The following is a 27,379-nucleotide window of genomic DNA, read 5'->3' on the forward strand; positions in this document are numbered from 1 at the left end:
GACGCTCCCCAGTTGTACCCTGACAAACATTTCAAAACATTAATGCCCTTTTTGCACCTCTCAATTATTTTCTGTATGTGTTCCTTAAATGTTAACTTGACATCAAACCACACTCCCAGGTACCTAATAACGTTAACTTGTTTTAATGATTGATTATATAACTTAAGTTCTAGTGTGGGATTTATTCTTTTCTTTGAAAAACAAATAAATTGAGTCTTCTCTATAGACAAATGAAAACCCCACTCACATGCCCATTTTTCTACCTTGTTAATAGCCAGTTGCATTTTGGTTGTAATATTATCAATATTGCGTCCTTTTACCCACAAAGCTCCATCATCCGCATATAATGCTCTATTAATTCTAATGTCGTCTATTGTATTGAAAACATCATTAATCATGATGTTGAACAGCACTGGACTGCATACACTACCCTGAGGTGTTCCGTTTTCTATTGAATAGATGTTAGAAAAATTAACCCCAACTCTCACTTCTATTGTTCTATCCTTTAAAAAGTCTCTAATCCAGTTAAACATCTTACCACTAATACCCATTCTATTCAGCTTAATTAACAGTCCCTCCTTCCATAGCATATCATACGCTTTCTCTATATCAAAGAATGTTGCCAAGACTGATTCTTTACTGACTTGCGCTTTCCTTACTTCATTTTCTAGACATACAACAGGGTCCATCGTAGTACGTCCATTACGGAACCCACCACAGGAAAGACAAAAGCAGGAAGACGTTTTACCCTGCCAATTAAGGCATCATTAACATTAACGAGGCCGGACACCTGGACACTGTGAAATAGGCTTATTAGCCATTTTCCCTCCCCGGTGTCATGTGACTCGTTAGTGTTACAAGGTCTCAGGTGTGAATGGGGAGCAGGTGTGTTAAATTTGGTGTTTTCGCTCTCATACTCATAGATATATGAATTTGATATACGAAATACTTGAATTTCCCCTAGGGATCAATAAAGTATATCTATCTATCTATCTATCTATCTATATATATAATAAAGGCTAGATGTCTCGTTTGCCTACAAAAAAGCTGCCATCTTTGACATCTGATCTCAGCTTGTCATGTTTTGTTTGTGTGTAACACACTGGTACTATAATAGTACACAGATAGTTTTGGGTCAACATGGTGTGTGTGAGAAAGGTCATTTTGTGTGTGTGTGTGTGTGAGAGAGAGAGAGAGAGAGAGAGAGAGAGAGAGAGAGAGAGAAAGAAAGAGAAAGAAAGAGAAACAGAGAGAGAAAGCCAGTCAGTATCAGTGAAGGTGTGAACTTTAATGGTAAGTTAAGTCTGTGCATATGTGTTTGTGTGGGTGGCTGGGTGGATGTGAATGTGTTAGTGAGAGTCAATATGCATAGATGTGTGTGTGTGTGTGTGTGTGTGGGGGGGGGGGGGGGGGGGGGGGGGGTGAGAGAAAGAGAAAAAAGAGTGTACAACATGGAGGGTGGACAGTGAGCAAGAAAATGTAAAACTCATGAGGACAACATAACTAATAATAAGCCTGAGAAACTGCCTCCGACTACAGGATCTGCAGCGCAGCACAGCACTCTCTGCGGGCGTATCTCCACACCAGAGATTGGCTACTGCTACAAAGTCCATCACTGGATGTCCTTGAGTGTGGATAGAAACAAGGAGAACATGGTTATGCACCAGTCCATACACCAGATCCCATTGCACTGGACTACCTTCTGAAGTTTGTCACTTGCAACTGTGACACTCTCAGGTAAAAAGCAAGGAGTCAAGTGTAATTCTGCTTGTTGGAACTGTCATGGTAACTTGCCAGAACATCAACCAGCCAGATGATAACAGGAGTGAGGGAGTGCAGGGGAGTTGAGGGATGAGGTTTGTTAAATCTTAAACTGATCAAGGAAGTTTAAGGAAAAAATGCCTAACTTTCCCTAACTATGACTATGGTACGTATGGAACATTTCACCCGATTCTGGTTAGAGCAAATGTCTGCCACATTAACGCTTGCTTTTCTGGGTATTGTTCCCCTCAGACATCTCTGAGCACCCTGTGTTATTTTGCAAAGGCTTTGCAAACAGCCTACCCTTGTGTGGTTACATGAGCATTGTGTTTTGCACCTTGTCCTTACACAGTCACCTGCACGATTGCCGATATGATTATACATCATACAACAAATTCCATTTCAAAACATGAATTAACTTTGCACAGGTTTACACTGCGAAATATGATTACATTTCAAACATACCAATTTCATATACTGAAGTTATATCACTGGCAAAAACTCCTTGACCATTCCTTGTGCTTGGGTGTCTTTCTCACATTTTATTCACACAACGTGCTCTTTGCCCAACCCAACAGCTCCTTGCCATCCCCCAGACACGCCTTAAAACCAGAGGAGACCGAGCCTTTTCTGTTGTAGCCCCCAAACTCTGGAACTCCCTCACACCCCATATCAAATCCTGTAACACAATTGCCAGCTTTAATTCAATGATCAAGTACTACATCCCCAACTGCCCACTGCGGTCTTCTGATGAGCGTCTGTTGTGTCGACCAGCCATCAACGCTAGGTCAAATTTAAGACTCTGAGTTTTGGGTCTTTCAAGAGGGGTCTAAAGGCATATCTGTTCAACATGCACTTAGTTTAGTCTATTAAGTGTTTTTTATGCGTTATGGTTTGTATTTGTTTATTTTCATTAGGCTATTGATTGAATTACATTGTTGTTTATTATTTCTATTCTCTTTACCAATTTTGTCTACTGTGTCAAATCCCATCACCATAAGCAATATGCATATGCACAGAACGTTTCTGCACAGAAGTAAACGTCTTCCCTTCCCATTGTTCTGTAGCCTACAATGACGTGACAAATTGATACAACGTTAAGAGTACGAGTTTTTGAACACGTTATGTAGCCTCAAGTCTTGCTTCTCTCAAAGACCCTCACACAATTTCTCTACAAACCTTTTTTGGGATTGTCTCAAGTAGCTAACCTATCGCGACAAATGTTGCGACGTCATCCTTGGCAGGAGGAGCACTGTAGGACAGAAATTAGGTGGCACAGCCCAACTTCAGACAGTCTTGGGACACTGGATTACGCTGTGCGTAACTGAAACTTCTCTGCGACTTATTATATTGCGGGTGATTGCTGCGTCTCACAATAATGTTGAATCCATAGGCTACATGGTTCTTTGATTACACCTCTACATTTCCATCGTAGCCTACTGATTCAAAGGCTACTCTCCGACATCTCGTGACATTCCAAATTATTGCGATTTGTATCCTGCCATTCAGTGATTTGGAATTGAAGGTTGACGCTATGCCGCATTCAATTACCGAAATTACTGAGGTAGCCTAAACCTCGGAGATTCAAGATTTTTAGAACTGCGTGCTGAATAGGTCTTAGAAGTGGGTGATCTGGCGCAAGGTTAATTAGGCTTAGGTTTGCGTAATGAGCATAATGAAAGATTGGAGACATAGAAAATGACTGGAGCATCACGTGGAACCAAGTGCCCTGTCTTCAAAATAAGGTCAGACTTTGCATTTTTAATTCGATTTGGCCTTAATGTTACGGAATGGAAACTTGAACTGGTTGTGTTTTCAATCTGACTGCTGATTATGGCTTTCCGATTCGCCTTTACTTTTATCAGACGTCTCCACGCAAAATGTCTGTGCCCAATGTTTCTGTGTGTGACTGTGGTGCTCTTCATCTCATACCGGTATACTGTGTCAACTGGGTAAGTGCTACACGCCTAACTTAAAATTGTATTTCTTCGGCCTAATAATAATCGATGCAAGAACAGGCATCCCTGTCAGATTATTTAGATTTAGCGACAAATGGATTATTTCTTGAGGCTGATATTTCTTTTTCTTTAAGATGCAGTGTTTTGATCATTGATGTAGTGTTTTGATCATTATTTGAGACTATGCAACCACAAGAGGATCATTTTGGCTAGTGATTCATTATCTTTCTGAATCCGACTATTTTGAGTTTAATGCAACAAGAGGAAATAGCAAAACTTTCCTAAGGGTCCTTTTGAAAACATTAGTTCCAAGTGTCATGCTTTCTCAATAACATAATTACACAAGTGACAAAAACGGCATAAGGTGTGCTCATATACTGAAAAATGTAAGGGTGTGACTTTCGAAACCGACGTCTCGAATCAGTGTCGAGGCTTCGAAGCACAAGTGTTTCGAAACACTGCTTCGAAACGTCGTTCAAAATTCCCATGTCATGTCAAGTTAAGTGAACGTGAAAGTGTAGACTTAGCAATAACCATGATGGTGTAGTAATAGTGAGGGTGTCTTTTGCACGGTAGCCAAGGCTGCTCAAATCCCCGTTTGATTTGTAAGGTATTGTTTCAGATCGTATCTGTTTTCTTGCTTTATCATTAACCACACAGTTTCAACTAAACTCAGAACGGTCAAAAATCTAGAGTTTTTATTAGAAGAACGTGATCTAGAGAACACTAGTGGCAGCAATACGATTCTCTTTATTGTCACTTAATGTGGTCTTCCATCCAGTAATTGACCGAGGGCATGACCGCTTAGCTTTTGACGAAGACTGAACACAGGTAACACAGCGAGCCACGACGCCAGCTCTGAGGCGTTGAAATTGTTTCGAAGCTTCGGAACAATTTGGCACAATTGCTTCGAACGTTTCAGTGTTTCACAAAGCCTTGCTTTGCCCATCCCTTTTATATATATATATATATATAAAACACACAAACCCCAAAACAGAAAACGTTAAACGTTGGGACGGGGGTAACAAAATGCTGGAAAAGTGGAAAAGTTGTGTAATGATAAAGAAAACAAAAGGAAGAATGTTTCACAACTAATTATGGTAACTGGCAACATGATTGGGTAAAAAAGAGCATCCCAGATGCAGGGTCTATAAGTAAAGATGTAGGGGTATTCATCACTCTGTGCAAACCTGTGTGCACAAATGATGAAACAATGTCATTTTAATGCTTCTTAACATGAAATTGTGATGTATTTAGGGAGTTCATCATCTACAGGACATAATATTATTAAAACATTCAGAGAATCCAGAGAAATCTTTGCAAACAGGGGAAATTGCTGAAAAACAAATTGGATGGCCATGGTCTTTTGGACCTCAGATGGCACTGCATCAACACCAGACCTGTTTCTAGACCTGTCATTGTATGGGCTCAGGAAAACCTTTGATAACCATTGTCTGTGCCCAGTTTGATACTCAATTCAAAAACTGCAGCCAAAATTGTAACAGCTAAAGTTGTATTGAGACATAATAAAGAAAATACCACCCTCTTATCTGGGCCTGAGCTTGTTTAAAATGGACTGAGGTAACGTGGAAAAAGGTCCTGTGGTTAGACCAATCAAAGTTTGCCATTCCTTTTGGAAATCATGGACTCATCTGGGCTAAATAGGAGAGGGCCTATCCAAGTATCCAACCTATCCTTGACTTAGTGCTCAGTTCAAAACCCAACATCTATGCCGGTGTTGAGGAGCATTAATGCCTACAGCAAGAGCATCTTGCACATTTGGCAAAGCACAATCAATTCTGAATTATGTATACAGGATTTGAGCAACATATACTGCCATCCAGGCAATGTCTTTTCCAGGGATGACCTTGAATATTTCAGGAAAACAATGCCAAAATTAATTCTGCACATATTTAAAAATCTTGAATTTCCCCTAGGGATCAATAAAGTATCTATCTTATCTATCTTATCTTATCTATCTATCTATCTATGTAAATAGTATGCTAGTGCTAAGGTGGCCTGTCTGCAGCCTAGATTTGTGACAACATTTCATTATCAAAACTGTAGCAATTGGTCTCCTCAGTTCCTAAACATAAACAGAATTGTGTTAAATGAAGAGGTGAAGCAGCACAGTGGTAAACATGCTCCCGTCCCAACTTTTTTTGAAATATGCTGCTGGCATCAAATTCACAGTTGAGCCTAAAGTCGAACTGGGTAGTGTTACCAGCAGTATACAAAAGCCAGCCAGATTGCCTTTGGCTTCCCCACCCCACACCATTCAAATTATTGCATGTAATTAGTGTCCATCTTTGTGTTGAGGTCATGACTAACAGTGCAGTTAGGGGTTTTAGGCCCTAACCACTTCCACTTTAGCCTCTTCAACAGTAACTTGAAATTAAATCTGACTGCAGACCAACACCAGAAGAAGATGTGTGGAGAAGAGGTTGTGTCCGCATGTTGTGTGTCGATTTTTTTGTTTGTATGATCGTGTTAGTGAATGAAGGACCTGTTCTTTTATTTACTGTTATCAGAATGCCTATATGTAAGTTGGCTATGAGTGTCTGATTATGCAAAGAGAGAGAGAGAGAGGGAGGGAGAGAGTGAGTGTGTGTCACTGTCTCAAGACCTCTGAAGTTCGCCTACAAAAAAGCTACCACCTTTGCCCATATAAGGAGATCCGGTATCTTGAGATTTTTTCTATGGGAAAATAACATGGGGATTTGGAATGATCTCACCTGTTAAACTCTTGCGGGGATGAAGAAAATGCAGACATTTTGCTCTACACAGTTTTGTCCACTGCCTTTCCAATGGATACTGTGATCTTCGGTATGTGAACACGGCACACTTAGATCTTTGCTACCCCAGAGCTAACTTACAATGTAACTGGCAATAGCTTCAATTAACACCCGGATCCTCTTATACAGGCAAAGATGGCAGCTTTGGTTCCTTTTTGTAGGCGAACTTCAGAGGCCTACAACATAGAAGGTAGCTCCAGAGACTTTTTAATGAGGAGACACAGCACACAGTTTGTAACACCAATATGGCAGTTGTCTACACATATCCCGCCCCTTCCCCACCAAAAAGTGCCAATCATGTGTTGTGATCTCACCACTGGAGCAAGGTTGGTGTCGTGAAGCCTTGCAAAGCGCATTTCTGCCGAAACATGCCCGATAAGTGCCCAAAAAGCTTAACAATATGGCCGCTGAGTGGAGGGACTTGCCTAAAAAGACTTTGGTAGCTCATAGGCCTACTAGTGATAAACAAACATAGAAACAAACACGCACAAATGAAAAAGGAGTGAAAAACAAAAGAGATTTTAGACATCTATGCACATTTGATGAAAATGCTTGGGCTTATATTAGATGTATATGTGGATACTTTACCACTAACTCAGTATGCCTTGTTTCTGCACCTTAATAGATATCTCTCACTGAGGTCACCAACAGGACATACAGCGGAATTACAACTTAGAATACATTATCCAACTTACGTTCCCATTCTTTATTGTGTTTACTTGTGATGAATCAGATTTTAGCATGCAAAATAGCTGTTAAGCCGGTAACAAGAACTCTGGAGCACTCGTAGATCTACAAGTGTTTTCACAACGCTCTTAAGCTACGATGGTTTCGGGAAACAGTCGGCAAATCTTAAGACATTCGTAAGAGGGACTTTACGATGCTCTTAGGCTTACGATACTTTCGGGGAACTGGGCCCTAGTCCAGCAATTAAGCCCCCTGTTTGAGTGTCAGAAAAATACACAGAAAAGCAGCAGGAACACAAAAACAGCTTGAGACGTAACACACACACACACACACACACACAGACAGATGTTCCTGACATTTATAGATAGATTTATAGATTCTGAGATAGATAGATTATAACAGTCTGACATAATAAAATGAAGAAATCTTCATTTTATCTTCATCATCTTCATTTTATCTTATCTATAACTTCATCTTCACTTTATGGCCAAAAACTTGTGTGAATCCACCAGATGAAAAGTCAGAGATGTTTACAAGCTACAACTAGTCTATATGATATTGTGTGTTTAATGTTTACCTTTTTTGTGATACTCTCCACCAGGTATTTTACTGCAACTAAGAAGTGTACTCTGACCCCTGGTGAAACCTTACAACCAGGAGATCATATAGATAATTCACTAAATCTTTGGTATGTTAAGAGCTATAAAAATGTCCCTCATCAAAGACATCAGTGTGTTAATTGGTTGTAAAGTGGTGTAAAAATCTGTCTGTCGGTTTTTAACCCATATAGGTACAGATCTGATGTTCAAACATGCACATCCTGGAGGGCTCCGATAATGTGGAATGAGATGTTTGAAAGAGAAATCTATGATAACTACTATAAAGCCAAGGCCACATCAGTAGCCTTAACTGTCTTTGCTGTTCGACGGTGAGTGTTTCATTACCTTTTCTGTTAAGTTCAGAGTTGTGTGGAAAACAGAAAAAGAGTAATATTCACTAACAGTAACATAAGTAATCTTATGGAACTTTTCTCTGTGTGAAATTCAGTTCAGCAAGTTCAACTCATTGCATTATGTTTATATATCTGTGTTTCTTTCACCTTTGAAGATACTTGGAGATCTACTTGAAAGATTTTTTGACGTCAGCCGAACGGTATTTCATGGTGGGCTTGCCCGTAGACTACTTTGTGTTCACTGATGTCCCCAACAACGTTCCCACTGTCCAGGTGGCACCAGGACGGACACTGCAGGTGATCAGTGTCAAGAAGTATGACCGCTGGCAGGACATCTCCATGATGCGCATGGAGGCGATCTCAGAGGTCATCGACAGCGTCATCAGCAAGCGGAATCAGTATGTGTTCTGCATGGACGTTGATCAGGTCTTCGTTGGGCCATTCGGCTCGGAGGCCCTTGGGGATTCGGTGGCCTTGCTGCATGCTTATTTCTACAAGAGCTCAGTACTGGAGTTTACTTATGACCGAAACCCCAAATCTGAGGCGTACATGGATGACGGGGACTACTATTACCACGCGGCTATCTTTGGTGGCACATGGCAAAGTGTGAGGAACATCACCAAAAGCTGTCACCAAGGAATTAAAACGGATAAGGTAAATGGCGTTGAGGCTCTTTGGCATGACGAGAGTCACTTGAATAAGTACTTTTGGCTTCACAAGCCCAGCAAAGTGCTTTCCCCAGAATACTGCTGGGCTACTGACATTGGCTCCCCTTTTGAAATCCAGGTCCAAAGATTGATCTGGGCTGAAAAATATTACAAGGCTCTCAGGGATGAGAAATAGACTTGGTGTTTAGACATTTAGAAATGTTTAAGTGTTTACTAACACTTAAGTTAAACAAGCTCAGGTTTTGGGATGGGAATTGAAACATGAAAACCTTCGTTGTGTGTGCTGCAAAAAGCCCTTGTGATCTCTTGATGTATGAAACTAATTGTTGAGAAGACCATGCTTTTTGTTCATGTACATAAATGACCAGTGGTCTGTAGCTGCCAGTCTTATTTCGCTTTGTGAACTTTTATTTAGGTTTTTATTTAGTCCATGAAGCTCAAACAGGTTTAAGAAGTGTGTAGCTTTGCTAAAAATCACCTCAAAATTGTCAAAATTACAAAGATTTAGGAGCTAGAAATTGTGAGGACTTGTTTTAATTCCTGCCAATATTATATTAGCCTATTCACATCCCGCCAGTAAAAGCAGAAGTACTCAGAACTTTTGTTTTTCTTTGTCCAAACCCTCTGCGTTGTGAAAAGGCTTTGTTGGTTAAAGCGCAGTGTCTAAAACATGCTAAGCAATGATGAATTGCAATAGACTAGATTAGATAGAATAGAATGCAGTTTTAACACAAAGGCAATGCTCTAACATCATGCAGTGAACTCTGAAATTGCTAGGTGCAATTCTGCTCCATCTGCTCTCTAGACTAGTTCTAGTCCAGACACAGACCTCAAATCAAATGGCGGCTCTTAATGCATTTCCTTACTGTATATGCTGGGTAATTTCTGCTGCCAAATGTCATTGGAGATGCAAATATGCAGTTCTGCCCTCACAGAAGCTGAACGGTGGTTTATAGTAAGTATCCCAATGAGAGCACTGGCATGTGGCTTCCTACTTTGAGGATAGGCCTATACACGGGTTTCCCGTTTACCAACAAAACTAGATGTGCGCGCAGCCGTGGGGCAGAAGACGCTTGGTGGCCGTCCACAACGTTATAAACTTAACCTAAAAAGTCGGCTGCTGTAAGCTACAATCGGATTTTATTGTATACCCCTGTTGTCTCAATGATAATAACATCTCATTTCAGACTATATTTCAAGGTTTGCTGTTCATTTGCATTATTAATATAACATCGTATTTTGTCATTTTTGGCGAAGACATGCATTCCGTTAGGGATATTGAACATATTTAACATTCTCTAACCATCGTGATTTCGAATTGGTGCAGTTTTCAGCACAAAAACTAATTTTATTCTTTTGCTCTTTTGCATTGCTCTATGCTGTTCTATGGTGCTTTCTGCCTCTTGGTTGCGCACGCATGTTTTCGTGACGTTGCATAGAAATCCATGTATACAGTAGGCCCAGCTCATATCGCAGCTGTTTTTGATTGACCAAGCCAAGTAAAAGCAACAAGCTTCCAGCACATAAATAGAGCACTGTCATGGCAGTCTTCACTTAGTTCAGAGTCTTATTATTTAGGCCTACATAATGTGTCATTAGCAGACGCTCATATCTTTACAGTGAACTAACTACAAGGGCAGTTCCCCTGGAACAACTCAGGGTTAACTAGCCTACCTTGCCTAAGGACACAATAGTGGCAGCCCTCTGGTGGTCTCTAACCAGAAAACCAGACCATCAGTACAATCTTAACCACATGTGAGAAAGCAGAGAAAAGATGTTGATGTTGTCGTTCACACACTGGAGTAAAGACAGAGCACAGTAAAAATCATATAGGTTGGGATTACATTGGCCAGCGGCAAGCATAACGCAACGCGCAGACCATTTTAAGTTCTAAGTAACACAAACGGTTTGCCTAAACTTGCCGCTGGTCAGTGTGGTCCCTGCCTTAGTCAAAAGTGTGTGGCAGGTTGGAAAGTAAAAATGGCTATCAATATGCTCTTCAAGAACTAAGCTCAGGAATGTTTTGTAAAATCTTGTTTCATTTCAATTATTTACAATGACTGAAATGTATGTGTATGAAATGTGCTGTATTTCTTTTCTGACCAATTGAAAAACAAAGTTACACTTGACAGATATTTCCATTTTTATTAAAATACTTTAAACAAAATATATAGTTCTTATTGTTGTAATACACAGGGCCAAAAATCACATTCTCAAACATGAGTGGTTGGTAAAACACTCTGCTTCCCAATAAACACAAAAATGAATACCAGTGTCACAGTAACATAATGTGCCCTAAATGCCATAATGCCAAAAAACATGGTGGTTTTCCTCTGCTGGGTGAGAAATCACTGCAGTGCAACAATGGAATATTTGACACTGTGTGGCTCTTTTGGGTGTCACACTGATACAGAAAGTTCAGGATAATACACTGCATTTGGCATCCACTGGCACTGACCCACTGAGGCTTTCAGGACCAACGTCTCAAGCAAAGATTCTAGAGCGGAGCTCTGTTCTAGAATCTTTGGTCTCAAGCCTCTCAGCCAAGTACTGGATGATAAGGCTGCTGGACACGTGGTTCCACTGGCCATTATAATAGCCACTGGGTGGAGGGTGAACCTCTTTAGGGATACCCCGTCATGACTGTTACAGCACTGTACCAACTGGACCCATTCAAACGTGAGGCATGCAAATTGTACCAGCTGAAAACCTTGGTATTAACATAACTTCAAAACAATGAAGAAGACAATTAATTCAACCCTGTCTGGTATTCATTGTTTTAACATCCAGTTCAACCATGTTTCCCCACCAGTGTCTCATCAGACATCCTAATTCCCGGTCACAATACACAAGATGTCCCTCGAAGTGCTAACCAAGAGTTGTGACCTTCTCTCACTCACTCACTCACACACACACACACACACACACACACACACACACACACTAAAGACTCCTCCATGTATTCCACAGCTCAGCTAACTAGTTAACCCGATATTACAATCCCAAATGTGACTAACTTATATTATCTAACTCAAATGTAACAAAAATATCAGTATATCTCCCAATGATACAACTTGTTTTCCAACTCCCTTTCATTATTTTGTCAAAAACACCATACAAAGTCTATCAAACTTCTGAAAGTCATTCAATACATTTAAATATATTGGCATGAAAATGATGATGGTAGACACGGCCGAATAACAGTGGTTATAACCAGTTAAGAAAAGAATGTGTCAGATGGAGAACAGCTAGCCACAAAACTGCGGTTAAGATTTTCAGTTGCTTAAATCACAATCAGTGAAGTTGGTCTTGTGAAAGCCATGCACTGTGGTCAGAGCACGTGGCTCTATTCTGGCTACCACTCCTTAACATGATTAGCTAATATACTTCTCATGTCCTGTTACGTTTGTTAAAACTTAGTAGGAAGCACATGCACCACCTCCATGCATTTCATTCATAGGCCCTATAGTGTTTCTAAATGACATTGAACTGTATGAGTGTCTTAGGCAATAGGTAGATACAGCCAAATCATTTGCACTGCCATATGTACAACATTAGCACGTTCCACCCAAAGTCCTTAACATACAAATATAATCTCTGGCTAAAAAAAGTGCTTAACTTTTCCCTCCTCTCTCAGATTGTCTCAAAAGCAACCAAAATAGAGTAATAGCACAGTGAAATGGTTTTGTTCTTGGTTTTGTAGGAAATGTTCCCTTTCCTAAATAAGGCATTCTTTGAGTTTATTACTAGCATAAGATTCAAAGGCCCAGGCAGTGGGTGCCAACTGCTGGTATCAAACACAAAGGCTTGGCCTTAGCGATAGGGAAAAGCACATCGCAGAAAGGGTGCAAGCCACCAGAAACAATGACTGGAACAACAGACTGGAAATGATGTGTGATGCAAGTATGTCAACCACACCATGCACCATGGTAGAAGTGACCTTACCCACAGTAATCTATTTTGTTGACCTAAACAGTTTCCACAAGGTGTATGGCAGGTAGTGTAATGATACTACCCTTCAAGGATGACAGAGAGATCTTGGAGTCATACATTCATGCGTACATAACTCCCGTATGTGAATCTCACCCAGTAATCTCCCAAAACCACTTGGATTCATGCATGTTGCACGTTATTCCTTTGTAGGTCAAGCTGAACTAGTCTACTTTTTAAAAGGTGACAAACAGTGTGGCATCTTTCATAAGACAACTATATCACAATATTTTATGATGTTCTTTGCAATACAAATGATAAAAACGAAAATAGTACCATTCATTGTCTTCTTGGGCACAAATCACATACACATAGGGCTTTGCAATGACAAACATTGATCCAAAGAAGTAAAGGTTAATCCTGAACATCGTCAGCGATCGGCTGTTTTTTTTTCTCGCCAACTGTTTGAACTCTGCCTTTTGTCATTCTTGTTCTCGTTCAACAATTCAAGCTGCCCATGTTGGCGCATATGTGAACATGTAGTCCACTACATTGACAATATTGTGGGATGACAAATTCTCATCAGTGGGGAGAGAAATCATAGACGACACGTTATGGCACATCCTTTCTCACAAACGCCACATGTACTGTATCTGTGGCAGTCTACTTCCCACATTGCTGGAGTCTTAGTGTCAAAAGCGCTAGAAGCGTTTCAGGCTTCGTCACTGGCCACACTGGTGCGGTCCTCCTGGTCCCTGGTGGCATGGGCCCCTTCAGGGGACGTCACGTTCAGGTAGCTGAGCTCAGAGGGCTGGGAGAGGGCCACGGAGATGGAGGACTTGAGACTCTCCAGGTGCTCCCCCATCTTCACCCTGCGGATGGAGTCCAGGATGCCTAGAGGGTCACCCACACCCAATTTTGCACTAGGAGTGAGGAAGAAAAAGGGAAACAGTGAAAAACGAAGGAAAACATATGAAGAGTTCAGATGCAAAACCCTCTAAATCCGTCTGACCACTTTTCTTTTAAATGAGCATTTAAATTCAGGCTCCTATAGGTTTTTGCCTATAAATCGATATTTCAGACCAGGAAGAGAGTGGTATTTAGTGGGTTTAGAAGTTAAATTATTTGATTAGCGTATACTATGTGTGGAGAGCATCCCCTCACCATCTTTATCTCATTTTTGACATAGGTGGCATTTAGAGGCTTTTGCATCTGAACCCTTCATATACTGTATGTTAAAATAATAATTTCATTAAATCATTTAATAAAATAAAATGATTTTGCACAATGCAAAAATGAAAGCTGAATATTGAAGATTAGACTGAAATGCTACATTTAGAAATAGGAGATGTCTGTCTGTGATCAATTACACTAGTGACACATTTGTAGCCACTGTAAGACTGAATGTTATATGTTGAAATGTAGTGTTTCATCTCAGTTTAATGCTGAGGTATTGGATTATGTGTGGACTATGGGAGGACATTTTTTCTTTCCATAATGATACCAGTTTGATGAAATTCCTTTTAGTGATATAGAAAGCAAAGGAACTTTTTTCCAGAAAGCATTCTCAGAAAACTAAGATCGATGTATCTTGGAATATCTCAGAAAACGTCCAAAAACCCCTCAGACATAATCAAAGGATTCTCCCGCTGCAATTGTTTTTACAGTACATGCTAAATGTCTAGTTCATTCAACAATATTTAACTAACACAGCCAATCTGACACTGATACTGATTCATCTCTACACCTTTTTTTAGAAAGGCGCACTGCTTCCAAAAGTGACATCAGTCGGCGAATGTAATACTGCAAGTATCTACCTTCTCAAACTATAGGTCCTTTTAAGGTAAGAAGAGAAGCAGGGAAAGAGAGAGGGATGAGTTCCTATGTATAAGAACACATAGTTCTGGTTGTGTGCTTGCTTCATGGCCACATATACAGTACATGTATTTAACTTCCTTTTAGGACAGTGAGAGAAAAAGAGAATAAGGAAGAGAGAGCAAGAAAGACAGAATTAATCATTGAAAAGTAATATATTTTTGCTGAAACTTCTTCAAATGGCAATGTATGACTGCACTAAATATTTTAGATGAGAAGAGAGCAAGCAAGTTGCAGATATGATTTTATTTTAGAAACCCCATGACCACAACAGTGACATTTGATATCAATTGAATGTCCCATTAATAGCCTACTGAGAGACCATTGCATTTAAGTTCTATTTTCGGATTGTGTGACAGAGATATATTAAAAGTTCAATTATTTATGAGTTCTATTTAGAAGTAAAGGCTGTACCTTGATCCAGAATTTTGGAGAAATCCATCATAGTCCGAAGGAAGCATTTTCTTCAAATCCTTATTCAAGATAAACAAACAAATACATGGAAAAGACGGAAACTTAGACCAGTAGTAAATTACAAATTCCAAAAACAATGGTAATGGAATAAAATGACATGTCCTGTGTTCACAGGCTATCAATTCCGACCAGCTAAGACTGCCTTGTACTCAAGAGCACATGGGATCTGTCATTGAGAATGATGGCTGTGGGGAAAGAAAGCTTTGGAGCAGAAATGGGGCGGGTAGCAAGTCCACTGGTCATACTAATATAAGCCCTGCAGTTAGTGCTTTCTGTATGTTTAATTCCAGTAACAAATTATGAGAGCACCCAGTTCACTTCGCTGTTGCCCTCACTTAAAGAGGCAGCAAGGCATTTGGTCTAAAGTTAACCTACTTAGCGAGCCTTAAGTAAGAGCATTCACAAACCTTGCAAAACATTTGGTACAATGTTGATATAATGTTGATACATGCTCTTTAGTGTGCTAACTGGTGTAATTTGTGAGACTGTAGTTGGCCATGCCAGGCTGTGATGTTGGTGTGCCATTTTTCTTACATTTTCACATGATGGTCTATCCTGGACCACCAAACTACATACTGCATAGCCTGGGCAACTAGTGAAAAGGTGTGTTTATCTGTCACTCACATGATCATATACAATCAACATGAATATGACGATAAAAACTATTTGCCTATGAAAACCCAAGTAATAAATTACCTAAAAAATGTAATTTACTTGAATTTCCCCTTGGGGATCAATAAAGTATCTATCTATCTATCTATCTATCTATCTATCTAAAAAGATGCTGCAAAGCATAGCACACTTGAAATCTAAACATTAACAATATGCGAGGCTAGCACCTATCCACACAGTGTTTTTTCCACACGATTCCTCTACACATCCATAATTTAGATAACAAATTAATTATGTGAAGGGCGTACACTGAGGTAAGTGAATGAGATCAATATACAGAATTTGTAGATGGACAAAGACAATAGTCTGATAGAGAAGGACTGCAAGCAGATGGATATGCTTCCATTCCTTCTTTACCTCATGCAGGGCTATGCTGTTGTAAAGAATTATCTCTTTTCAACGTCCCAGCCCACACCTAAATTCCTAGCCTGGAAGCCGCCCACAAAATTTGAGGTCGTGAAATTTGATCTGGCATTGCTCTATTGACAAGCTTCTATGCCCGTATGAAAATCAGCCGACCAATCAAATCGTCTGGGCGGGCTTTATACAATGATGGACAGATGACCAATGGTGCCTATTTATTCACGTGACCCTGGCACTTCGGTTTTGTTTACAGCAAAAAGCTTGTCCCTAGAGACGTATACGTTTAGATGTCGCTATCACGTCTGTTGTACAAGACATTGACAGTGCAATAACTTTAAAAAAACTAATTTGTCGGATACCTTAAGGATGTTTTGGTAGGCTATTTTGTTTGTTCTAATTGGTTAGGTCTATCTTATTGTGTGCAGAGGCATTTTCCCCCTGTATCAGTTGAAACACGCCCAATTATCACGTTTTAATGCTCCGGTGTAATCATGTCTCAATGCTTATATGTATGTCGATAAATATCCTTTGCTATTTTAAATACGGAAATATTGATGCTTTTTAAGTGATTATTATGCGTAGACCTGCATATCACCTACACTACACCACTGTATGTATGCATATGTGTACTGTATGTTGCATGAGAAGAACTTCCCAAAACGAAGGCAGCAGTTATGTTTGCAGACAAGCACGTTTTCCAACGCAAGCATCATACACTGCATATGGGAAAAATATTGACAAGCTTTTTATTAAACTACTTTTGAATAATTGCATTGCGTTCAGGATATATATATATATATATATATATATATATATATATATATATATATATATATATATATAGATAGATAGATAGATAGATAGATATACTTTATTGATCCCTAGGGGAAATTCAAGGTCACAGTAGCATACAGACAACACACACACACATTCAATAACAGCAGAAAAAGTAATTAAAAGTATATAATATAAAAAACACAACTAAGCAATAAGGACTGTGGAAGATAAAGAATATACTAAATATACAAAATACAAATTATACTAAATAAAACTTAATTAAAATCAATTCTAAAAAACAGTATCCACATAGTGGGTGAATAATCAATCAGGTGCGCTTGCAATGACTGAAGGAGGGACTGAGCCTGTGGTTCTCAGTGCATAAGGTAAGGTAAGGTGCTCTGTGTGAATGAGTGTCATGGTGATGGTGCAAATGAGTAAGTCAAACAGTGCAACAGTGCAAGAATAAAGTCTATATATCTATATATAAATAACTATATTAAGAAAGATATGTGGCATGGAGGGAGGGGTTGTGCACATGTGCTAATACAGCACGCAAACAGTGAGGCAGAAGACAAATGTAAAGTGACTAGTGGACAGACAGTTCAAGACATTGGAGGTGGTGAAGAGGCAGACAGACTATGCAGAGAAGTCTATTTCTCCTCTTCCCTTAAGTGATGCATTAAACAGTTCAATGGCCCAGGGGATGAATGACTTCCTCAGTCTGTCTGTTGTGCAAGGCAGTGAGCGAAGTCTCCAGCTGATCAGGCTCTTCTGCTTAACAATAGTGTTGTGGAGTGGATGACACTCATTGTCCAAGATGTTGATCAGTTTGTTCAGGGTCCTTTTGTCAGATATTGAAGTGATGCACTCCAGTTCAGCTCCCACTACAGAGCCAGCTTTCCTTACCAACCTGTCAAGTCACCCCGCATCCTTCTTCTTTGTGCTTCCTCCCCAGCATACCACTGCATAGAAGAGGGCGCTGGCCACAACAGACTGGTAGAACATCCTGAGGAGCTTCCTGCACACATTGAAGGACCGCAGCCTCCTCAGGAAGTACAGCCTGCTCTGTCCTTTCTTGTAGAGTGCATCAGTGTTGGCTGACCAGTCCAGTTTATTGTCCAGGTGGAGACCCAGATACTTGTAGGTGCTTACCACCTCCACATTGACCCCATCAATGGAGACTGGTAGCAGAGCGGGCTTAGACCTGCGGAAATCCACCACCATCTCCTTGGTCTTTGAAGTGTTGAGAGAGTTTGCACCATTGCACAAAGTCCTCCACCAGGCTCCTGTACTCCTCCTCTTGCTCGTCCCTGATACACCCCACAATTGCAGTATCGTCAGAAAACTTCAGCATGTGGCATGACTTGGTGTTGTAGTCAGATGTGTACAAGGTGAACAGGACTGGAGAGAGCACAGTTCCCTGTGGCGCTCCGGTGCTGCTGATCACAGTGTCAGAGAGACAGTTCTTCAGTCTGACGAACTGTGGTCGCTCCGTCAGGTAATCTGTGATCCAGGTTACCAGGTGAGCGTCCACACCCATCTGCAAGAGCTTGTCTCCCAGTCTGAGGGGTTGGATGGTGTTAAAAGCACTTGAGAAATCAAAGAACATGATTCTCACAGCACTTTTTCCCTTGTCCAGGAGAGAATGTGTCCTGTGTAGAAGATAAGTGATGGCATCATCCACGCCCACTTTCTCCTGGTATGCAAACTGTAACGGGTCTAGTGCATGGCGTACCTGGGGTCTGAGCATACCTAAGACGAGTTGCTCCATTGTCTTCATCACATGTGATGTTAGAGCGACAGGTCTGTAGTCATTAAGCTAACTAGGATGTGGCTTTTTAGGGACAGGGGTGAGACATGATGTCTTCCACAGTGTTGGAACTTGTCCAAGGTGTAGACTCGGATTAAAGATGTGCTTCAGTGGCTCCCCCAGCTCAGCAGCACAGGCCTTAAGTAGCCTTGGACACAGTCTGTCAGGCCCCGCTGCCTTACCCCTGTGCAGTTTCTTTAGTTTAGCGCTCACTTGAGTTGCTGTGACGATGGGGTTGTAAGGGGAGGGGAGGGGTGCATCTGGGATCTGTGTGTATCAGACACACAGGCTGTTGACTGAGGTCGTTGTCGCCTCATTGTTCGTGATCACTGTGTGGGGGAGGGGTGCAATATCCAGTGATGGTGTGGGTGTGCACTGGTATTGAGGGGGTGTGGGGGCTGGGGGATGACCACCTCCTTGATGTCCCTGTCAAGGCTGCCAGAGTCGTGGACGCCTCCACAGGCACACGCAGGGCGTGAGGTGATGATGGTTTAGGTTGTTGGGTGTCACCGGGATGCAGAGCTGGCAGTAGGGGTTAGGTCATTGAAAGACCTCAGACCCATTAGACCAGCCTCAGACGAGTCCAGGAAGTGACGTCAATTCCAGAAATAAGTACATAATTTACTTTACTCTTTATGGAGAATACAGTGCGAAAAAACGTGTTTTCTCTTACAGTTCATGGAAAAAATAGTCACATTAGGTAGAAGCTTTTTATTATTATTCGTAATTCACATGTATTTATTAAATAATCGATCGCGACTGACTGTCCACGTGATCTGCCAGAGTCAGCTGGGAGGAGCTTGTGACTCACGCATAGGGACTCACGGCAGATATTGCACGAAATGTTGGTTTATGGCTCATTTCATTGATCATTTAGATGTCCTTCCTATTCATTAACATGAACATGATGACTGACTAAATAAATGACTATGATGTTTAATAAACCATTGTAGGCATACACGTTATCATTATATCACATCAATTAAGTGTTTTCTGTAGGCTAGGCTACTGTGTGACATGCTTTACACTAGGCTACAGCATAAAAATCAACAATAGGCTATCAACACGTTTGCAGTATCACTGTTGCAGAAATCACATACAAGAAGGCATCCTCTTGATTGTTTGTACATTTTTGCACATTCCAACATAAGGAAGCAGCATGAGGAAACTTGTCGTTTTTCTGCCTTATTTTCCAACTACTTTTACGAGTCTGCAGTATCACTGAGTACAGCTGTACAGCTGTTACAAGAGGGTCTGGCGTCCCTTTGTTATGATGCACTTCCTGCGACGCGGTCATTCGTCTCTAAATGACTTAACTCCCTCTCAGACCTGGAGAGACTGGGAGGCTGTAAGGTAGGGGTAGGGCAGGCACGCAAACAAGAGCAGTGCCTGCTGGGGGTGGTGGACAGACCACTCGCATTGGAGATGGAGCAGGGCAGTCAAATCTGTTATAGAAGTGGTTCAACTGGTTCGCCCTGTCCAGGTCCCCCTCCACAGAGCTGCTGCTCTTCTTCAGGCCAGTTATAATTTTCATGCCGTTCCATGCCTCCTTCATGTTGTTTTCCTGCAACTTCTGTTCCACCTTCCTTCTGTAGTCCTCCTTAGCCTCCTTCAGCTTGACTTTGAGTTCCACTTGCACGTGCCTCAGCTCTGCCATGTCCCCCTCTCTGTACGCCATCTTTTTCGTATTAAGAAGGGTCTTGACATTGCTGGTTATCCAAGGCTTGTTATTGGGAAAGCTTCTAGTAAACCATCTCTCTGTACAGGGTAAGGAGGGAGAAGTGGAAGCTGTGAAGGAGCAGCTTGTTGAGGTGGAGAAACAGAGGGAAGTCCAAGAAGCCTCCATCGCTAAACTCAAACAGGTACAGTACAATAAAATCTGACTATGTTCTATTCAATTCAGTTTTATTTATATATAGTGCTATAGATCTCAGATGGCATACTTCCGTTAGTACACTTTAATGCAGTGCACTGTGCTTACTTCCGTAGTGCGTGAATTTTAACAGAATAGTGTCGTCTCGGATTGAACACCAACTCTGTGCACTTCATGGAAAACAGGATCGCAACATTTAAATACATTTCTATTGGTGTCTTCTAGTCGACGTGAACAGTTTATGTTATACTGTAACTTACTTGTACATCTGTGAAGCGTGTTTTCCACTTCAAAAAAAACTTTTCACTTAATTACGTAATATTGAGCCTTTTTTTTTAGTGTGGCAGCCATACGCTTACGTAATTCTGATATGTGGTTTGTAATTTCTTGAATAAAGAGTTTGTAAAATATTCCACCACGACGAATGGGTGAGGAGATGTGCGTCCGTCTACATCATAGGTCTAAATAGCAGCGTGTTATAGTTTTCTGTGAAGGTGTCGCGGGCCGGATTAAAATTTGCGAGGTGGAAGATTTAATATTTTCTCTCTAAGGTGGAAGATTTAAAAAAATGTCCAACCCCGTCACATGCCCTTCATGCAAGCCCTCCTCCTCCTCCACCACTGAAGCTCATCTCACCTCCGTATTATAGGTGGAGTGGATGTTCCTCAGCCCACGCTCCAGCACCCCCACCTGATGGGCCAGCCGTAACGTCTTCTCCTGCAGCTGCCTGTTCTCCACCTCCAGAATGTTCACCCTGGGGAAAACAAACAGTCAACAACAACACACTCTAGACACTCAAAGCGCTTCACAGTGAAGGGGGAACCTCACAAACCACCACCAATGTGTAGCACCCACTATGCACGGCAGCCAATATGCGCCAGAATGCTCACAATCAACAATGGGGTTCATGCTTAAGAACCTGTGAGAGACCAGCCCAGTTTTCAGGTAAAAAGGAACCTTGTTATTTACTGAGTGCGCCAGACACATGTTCCAGTCTGAAACCTTTGCCATGGAAGCCAAGCCATGGAACATGTCCAATATGTTGGGAACATGTCTTTAGTTTGTAGTAATCTTGTATTTACCATGAGCTCATTTGTTCATTTTGCCATGTAGGTCATTTAATGTGAAATCAACTGGTGTCCCTCACTTAACCCCCTTCCTTTGAGATGCAGAGGCACACAATATCAGCGAGTAAATGAAATGTGTAGGCGTGGAGTGTGAAGGTTTTCCAAAATTGGCTCATTTCAGATGGAATGACCCATGTCTCCCCTGACCAGAATCTTGGTCATCAGCCTGATTATGACCTACCCACTCCTGTCTCCTTCCTCTAGCTTTAGTTTAGTCCTGTGTAAAGGGCCGTTCACACAAGGAAGAATAACTATAATGATTAACTATAACCGTAGAAAAAAAAAGTATCCACACTGACCAACAATAAGAAAAGTCTCTCTTTGTGTTGATGAATGTAATTGCTAAAATTTGGTGGATTCTGATTGGCTGTCAGCTTTTTATTATTCTCAAAATTGTTTTAAAAGTGATCCCCAACAATAATGTTCAATGATATAGTTTATGTGTGGACGCCGTCATTAATATTAGCTAGAACAATATTTTTTGCTGTTATAAGTTGTGTAGACTCATCAGGTTTATCTGATCTTATTTTGGTTTATCACCAACATCAACAGGTCAGAGACAAATTTAAATTCCTCAGCACTGTGAGATTTAAATTCCTCAGCACTGTGAGAAAAATGAGACCAGTTTAATCTACAAGGATAGTTTTCCATTTCTCCTTTTGATGTGATGGTGGGGTTGTAGAATACTGTTCTACAAACCTCAGCTGCTTATTTGGTTCTAACAATTCATACTCATAGCAGAGAGCGAAAATATAATTGTTATGCCTACTTAGTAGAATAGAGAGTAAATCATCCTAATCAGATACCCTTGGGATTTATTCCAGCTGCTGGACTGGCCGACCACTAATTAGCCAGAGGAAGTGTTGACAAACTTCTCGGGATGTTTCTTGTTCTTGGCTAGGCAGTGACTGAAAACACTCTAGACACAAACAGGCAGACACGCACAGAGGCACACAAACATCCGGGTTTACAAACAGCAACACACACCCATACATATACACACACCCACACACACCTCTGCTGGACGCTGGTGGCAGTGCGGAGGCCATCGGTGCCCATCTCCTCGGCCTCGGTGACCCGCTGCAGGAGCTCCCTCCTCTCCAGCAGCAGCTTCTCGTTCTCCTCCATCACCTTCCTCACACGGTCCTGCTCCTGGCCACACGCACAACACCGGCCATCACAAACCCCATTTACACTTCACCCAGGATGCATTTTGTTGATGGACTGTATTTATATAGTGCGTTTTTTGTATTTAGCGCTGTCCGTCTGTGATCATATTGGCCAAGACGCATTTTATAAACAAATTTGTAGACAGGGTCACATGAGGCAATACCCGGAATTACAAATCCTATTTGCATTTATTCAGGATGCATTTGTTTTTTGTATTTAGCACTGTTCACTTGTGACCAGATCAGCCAAGATGCATTTAAAAAATAAACAAATGCAAAATGGGGTCAAAGTTAAAGTCTCATGCCATGCAAGGCCCCACCCAACCTTAAAGTCTCGTGCCATGCAAGGCCCCAACCTTAAAGTCTCGTGCCATGCAAGGCCCCAACCTTAAAGTCTCGTGCCATGCAAGGCCCCAACCTGAACATTGGGAACAGTTTGGGGTGCAGTATCCTGCTCTACACAGGAGATGAATTCAGTACTCTGACTCACTCTCTCAGATAGACTGTTGGCGATAATGATGTCGTTCTCAAGCTTGTGAATGACTCGGTCCCGATGTGTGGTTGCCCTCGTGTACACCTGCTTGGCTTTGCGCAGCTTGGACTTGTATTGGCACTGCTTCTCGTTGTACTTCCTGGAGGGGGGGGGGGGGGGGGGTTGTCACGCAATCAGAGGCATGAAAGGTTACCCTGTCCCAACTGACAAGACGCCCAACAAAAGAGCTTTTTTTTATTTGACATGCCAGCCTCAGTCCCATCAGGGTTTGTTGTTGTCATTTCCTACCGAATGTTGGAGTCGAGCTGTAGCATGGCCTGCTGCAGCTCCTCCTGCAACCTCTCGGACTCCTGCTGACTAGACGCCATCTGCTCCTTCAGATCGCGGCAAATCTGCTCAGCCACACGCTGCTGGAAAATAAACATGCCGAAGGAATTCAGATGGCTGTTTTGACTGCTCCCGGCATGTACTGGCAAAGAAACCCCAACATTCCACATCAATGAAAGACGAGCATTAACATGTTTGCATTCTGACCAAATGTTACTCACTTGGGTAAATAAAGTGAGTAAGTGAATATAAACAAAATAAATAAGCAAATAACACAAAGCCAACCTCACCTTTTTGCATTGACTTTCATCTGCCATGGATTTGTCTCTATGACTACCTCCAGTCCAGTTCCGGCATAATGCCAGGCCAATAATGGCCCCAACCCATGTGCCATTTATACAAAATGACATGGCAGAATAGTACAACCCTACTCCTGCCTTAAACAGTCTCCAGAAAAGAGAACATACTTAGCACACATGGGATGTTCTGGTTCCAGTCTTTTGGAACAGAGCAGAACTAAACACATCATGCTCGGCACTGGTACAACTGTTAGAGCGAACCTAGGTTAGTTTGAGGCTTTTCTTCAGGCTTATGCGGCCAGAGAATAGCCTCCGTCTGTTTCCATTAGAAGTTGTAATATTAGGGACACAGAGGCTAGTAACTTCTAAACAGTGCTTAGTAATGATCATGTGACTACACAAAATAAATTACAATGATATTTAAGACAAGCATTAAATTGTTAACAACAGGGTCCTTATTTCTTTTGCAAACGTTTGATGTATTTGTAACACAAATGATGTATTTGTATCTACAGATGTAAGTTATTTTCTGTTGCCAGGCAATCTTAAACAAATTCTACATATCTTTTATTTATTTATTTATTTATATCATTTATCATTTTTATTGTATTCCATTCAAAAAGTCCTCAGTTAAGCCTCTCCTTGCACCCGTTCCACCTTCAAGCATGGAAATAAAAAGTCAGAGGCTTCCCCACAAACTGGGATTTTACTCATGATGGAAATTCACCAATGGTTACGAGCCTTTAGTGAGGAAGTGACTGGATGTTTCCATTCATACACTCAAAGAGCTGGCCAAATGTACTGGTTGAATAGTTGTTGAGCTACTGTTGTAGCAACCATCTACATAAATATGTCTCTCAGCCACAACATTTATTTGGCTGGATTAAGTCCCTTTCCAAGTTCATGTCCAATGGCAAAGCAGTTGCAAAACAGTAGGGTAAAAGAGGGAAACCTTCAAACACAAGAATTGACGTATTTTTTTTTTTTTTTCCTTTTAACCACTTACTTCCCCTCTGGCAGCATCCTGCTCATTATCCAGGACCAGAAGGCGGGTCTCCAGCTGTTGCAGCCGGTGAGTCAGCTCTGAGTTTGTGCGACCTAAAGACGCCTCCTTCGCTCTCAGGGTGCGCATCTGTTGCTGGAGCTCTTCCTCCCTCTGCTCGAGCAACTTCCTGTTGGAGGTTGGAAAGATGAAGTGGGCTTTGGGGTGGTGTCCTGATACAACAGGAGTGCAATCAATGGCACTTCTGCTGTTGTACAATATTGTGGCAACAAGTGGCAAACAAGTGAAATAAGGGAACTGCAGTAGACTAGACCGCATGGATTGCAATAGCAAAGATTGTTCAAAGTTGCTAAAATGTCCATTTCATGGTCAAGGACAAATACAACCTACCTACAACCAACCTACCCTAACACAATGCAAAATCCAATGAGAACCACTGGCACATTTATAAATCCAGTTGACATTATATAATAATAAATGCAATAATAATAGTAGTAGTGAGTAATTAACTAGGCAGAACGATTATGAGTATGGGGGGTGTAGAATTAGTTTCTTCAGACAATTGGGCAGAACCATTACTGTAGGTCCTCTGAGGGAGGGGGGTTTAGAGGGTCTCTCACCTCTGCAGCTGCTCCTCCTGGAGCTTGGCCCTGATGGCAGACAGGCTGTCGGCCAGGTCCCTGCTCTCCCTTTCCAGCTTGGACATCTCTCCGGCTCGCGCCTCCTCCAGACGGAGCCGGTGAAGGGTGCTCTTCAGGTGCTGCTGCAGCTCCAGCACCTACAACAGCAGCATACACACATCTCTCAGCTTGGGCCTAGCAGGTGCTTACACTGATAGCTCAGCCGTCAACTTACATGGTTCAAAGGAGAGGATCACCTCAAACCAGTGTTTCTCAAAGTGTGGTCCGGGGACCACTGGCGGTCCGCAAGCTATCCCAAGTGGTCCGCGAGCAGACGTGGTAAAATATAATATAGATCAATTGTTTGCAAATTGAACCTTGTATGTAAATCCAAACAGTTCTGCATCACTACGCTAGTTTCAATCATATGAATCCTCTGACACAATAAGGAAGGTGCAAAGACAATAAGTAAGCTGGTTCAGAGAGTAGGCCCATTGTGTAATATACTGTACTGTTGACGTAGATCTACTGTTTTTTTTTTTAGCTACAGTAGGTGGTCCGTAATTTTTTTATTTATTGGTTAAGTGGTCCTTGGTCTGAAAAAGTTTGAGAAACACTGCCTCAAACGGTTAAAGTGAAGAAATGTTCCATGAAACTGGTGTACTGTAACAGTAATTAACAAATCCACAACTTCAAGGTTATCATCCACAACATCATTTTGTTCCCCTCACTTGTGCCACTCCCTGTTTTGACACAACCGGAAACTTTGATCGAACTATCATCAGTGTCTCAAGACATGAACTTGAGCATTGAGAACATTGTTTGTGTACACAGAGTTTACTAAAAGAAAGGTTTTGAACAACTCGCTTGATTTTTCTGCTCGCCGCCATCTTGCCAGTCATGGAGTGTGTGTGAAACACCCCCTTACAAAAATTAACCATGGTTTCATATTGTTTTAATGCAGTAACTATGGTTTTACCATGGTAACCCATGGTGATGATGATAGTACTATGGTTTATGCATAGTTCTTCATAGTAGCTTTGGTACCACCATGGTTACCCTATCGCACTTCATGGTGACTGTGATACTACTATGGTTTTATCATGGTAACCGTGTAACTACTATGTTTTTGTAACAATTGATAAAGTTGGGTTAGGAAAAACCATGGTTTATACTGTACCTTCTGAGGAAAACCATGGTTTATACCTTCTGAGGAAAACCATGGTTAATATGGGTTTATTATTAATAATAAATGGGTTTAACCAGAGCCATATAAAGGTAGAGTTGCGACAACTCCATTGACGCCAATGTTCCATTTTTTTCCAACAATGGCAGCTAATGGAAGCCTCAAATAGTTCCCGGAAGTTAACAATTAATAATAGCAACAGTGCAGTTACAGCAGTATAGACTGTTTGTAGCCAACATTTCAGACTCAGATTTACATTCCTTTGCCTCATCCGAATAATAATAATAATAACAGTACTAGTAGTAAAGTAATAGTAGGCTATCACAAGAGCCTAATTATAATAATAAACGATGTATCGACTATGACTTTTCTGCTGCTCAGTCATATCAGTTCAACATCAAATAGGCCTAAATTAAAAGAGGCGAAAAGCCCAATAAATGTGCCACACGTAATAGCCGAATATAAGATACTTGCCTATCCCATTTCAATTAGGCAGCACACCACCACGAACAAGCTGTCATTAAGTTTTTGCGTTTAGTAGGCAACTTGACGTGACG

The 27,379-nt window shown here is 41.4% G+C and overlaps 2 protein-coding genes across 4 annotated transcripts in view; one reads left to right on the forward strand and one right to left on the reverse strand.

The window, feature by feature from the left end:
• Window positions 1-3,033: 3,033 nt before the first annotated feature.
• Window positions 3,034-9,515, forward strand: LOC121712799 (N-acetyllactosaminide alpha-1,3-galactosyltransferase-like). 2 transcript variants are annotated; one of them, XM_042096809.1, is made up of 5 exons: window positions 3,034-3,506; window positions 3,627-3,713; window positions 7,803-7,889; window positions 7,992-8,129; window positions 8,309-9,515. In XM_042096809.1, exons 1-5 carry the CDS (start codon window positions 3,460-3,462, stop codon window positions 8,994-8,996), a joined length of 1,047 nt encoding a protein of 348 aa, XP_041952743.1. In that variant the 5' UTR covers window positions 3,034-3,459; the 3' UTR covers window positions 8,997-9,515. The 2 variants fall into 2 exon arrangements, with proteins under 2 accessions (XP_041952743.1, XP_041952744.1); XM_042096810.1 differs by lacking the exon at window positions 3,627-3,713.
• Window positions 9,516-10,952: 1,437 nt separating this feature from the next.
• ccdc30 (coiled-coil domain containing 30) overlaps window positions 10,953-27,379 on the reverse strand; it is a 44,169-nt gene continuing 27,742 nt past the window's right edge. For both annotated transcript variants that reach the window (XM_042096804.1, XM_042096803.1), the window contains 8 exons: window positions 25,637-25,794; window positions 25,020-25,185; window positions 23,676-23,797; window positions 23,385-23,526; window positions 22,741-22,877; window positions 21,235-21,352; window positions 15,041-15,099; window positions 10,953-13,674 (listed from right to left, as the gene is read on the reverse strand). In XM_042096804.1, coding sequence (XP_041952738.1) covers window positions 13,464-13,674; window positions 15,041-15,099; window positions 21,235-21,352; window positions 22,741-22,877; window positions 23,385-23,526; window positions 23,676-23,797; window positions 25,020-25,185; window positions 25,637-25,794 — 1,113 coding nt within the window. In that variant the 3' untranslated portion in view covers window positions 10,953-13,463. The remainder of the gene's footprint in view (window positions 13,675-15,040; window positions 15,100-21,234; window positions 21,353-22,740; window positions 22,878-23,384; window positions 23,527-23,675; window positions 23,798-25,019; window positions 25,186-25,636; window positions 25,795-27,379) is intronic.

The sequence above is a fragment of the Alosa sapidissima genome, chromosome 7 (assembly GCF_018492685.1).
Source record: "Alosa sapidissima isolate fAloSap1 chromosome 7, fAloSap1.pri, whole genome shotgun sequence".
Classification (NCBI taxonomy): domain Eukaryota; kingdom Metazoa; phylum Chordata; class Actinopteri; order Clupeiformes; family Clupeidae; genus Alosa; species Alosa sapidissima.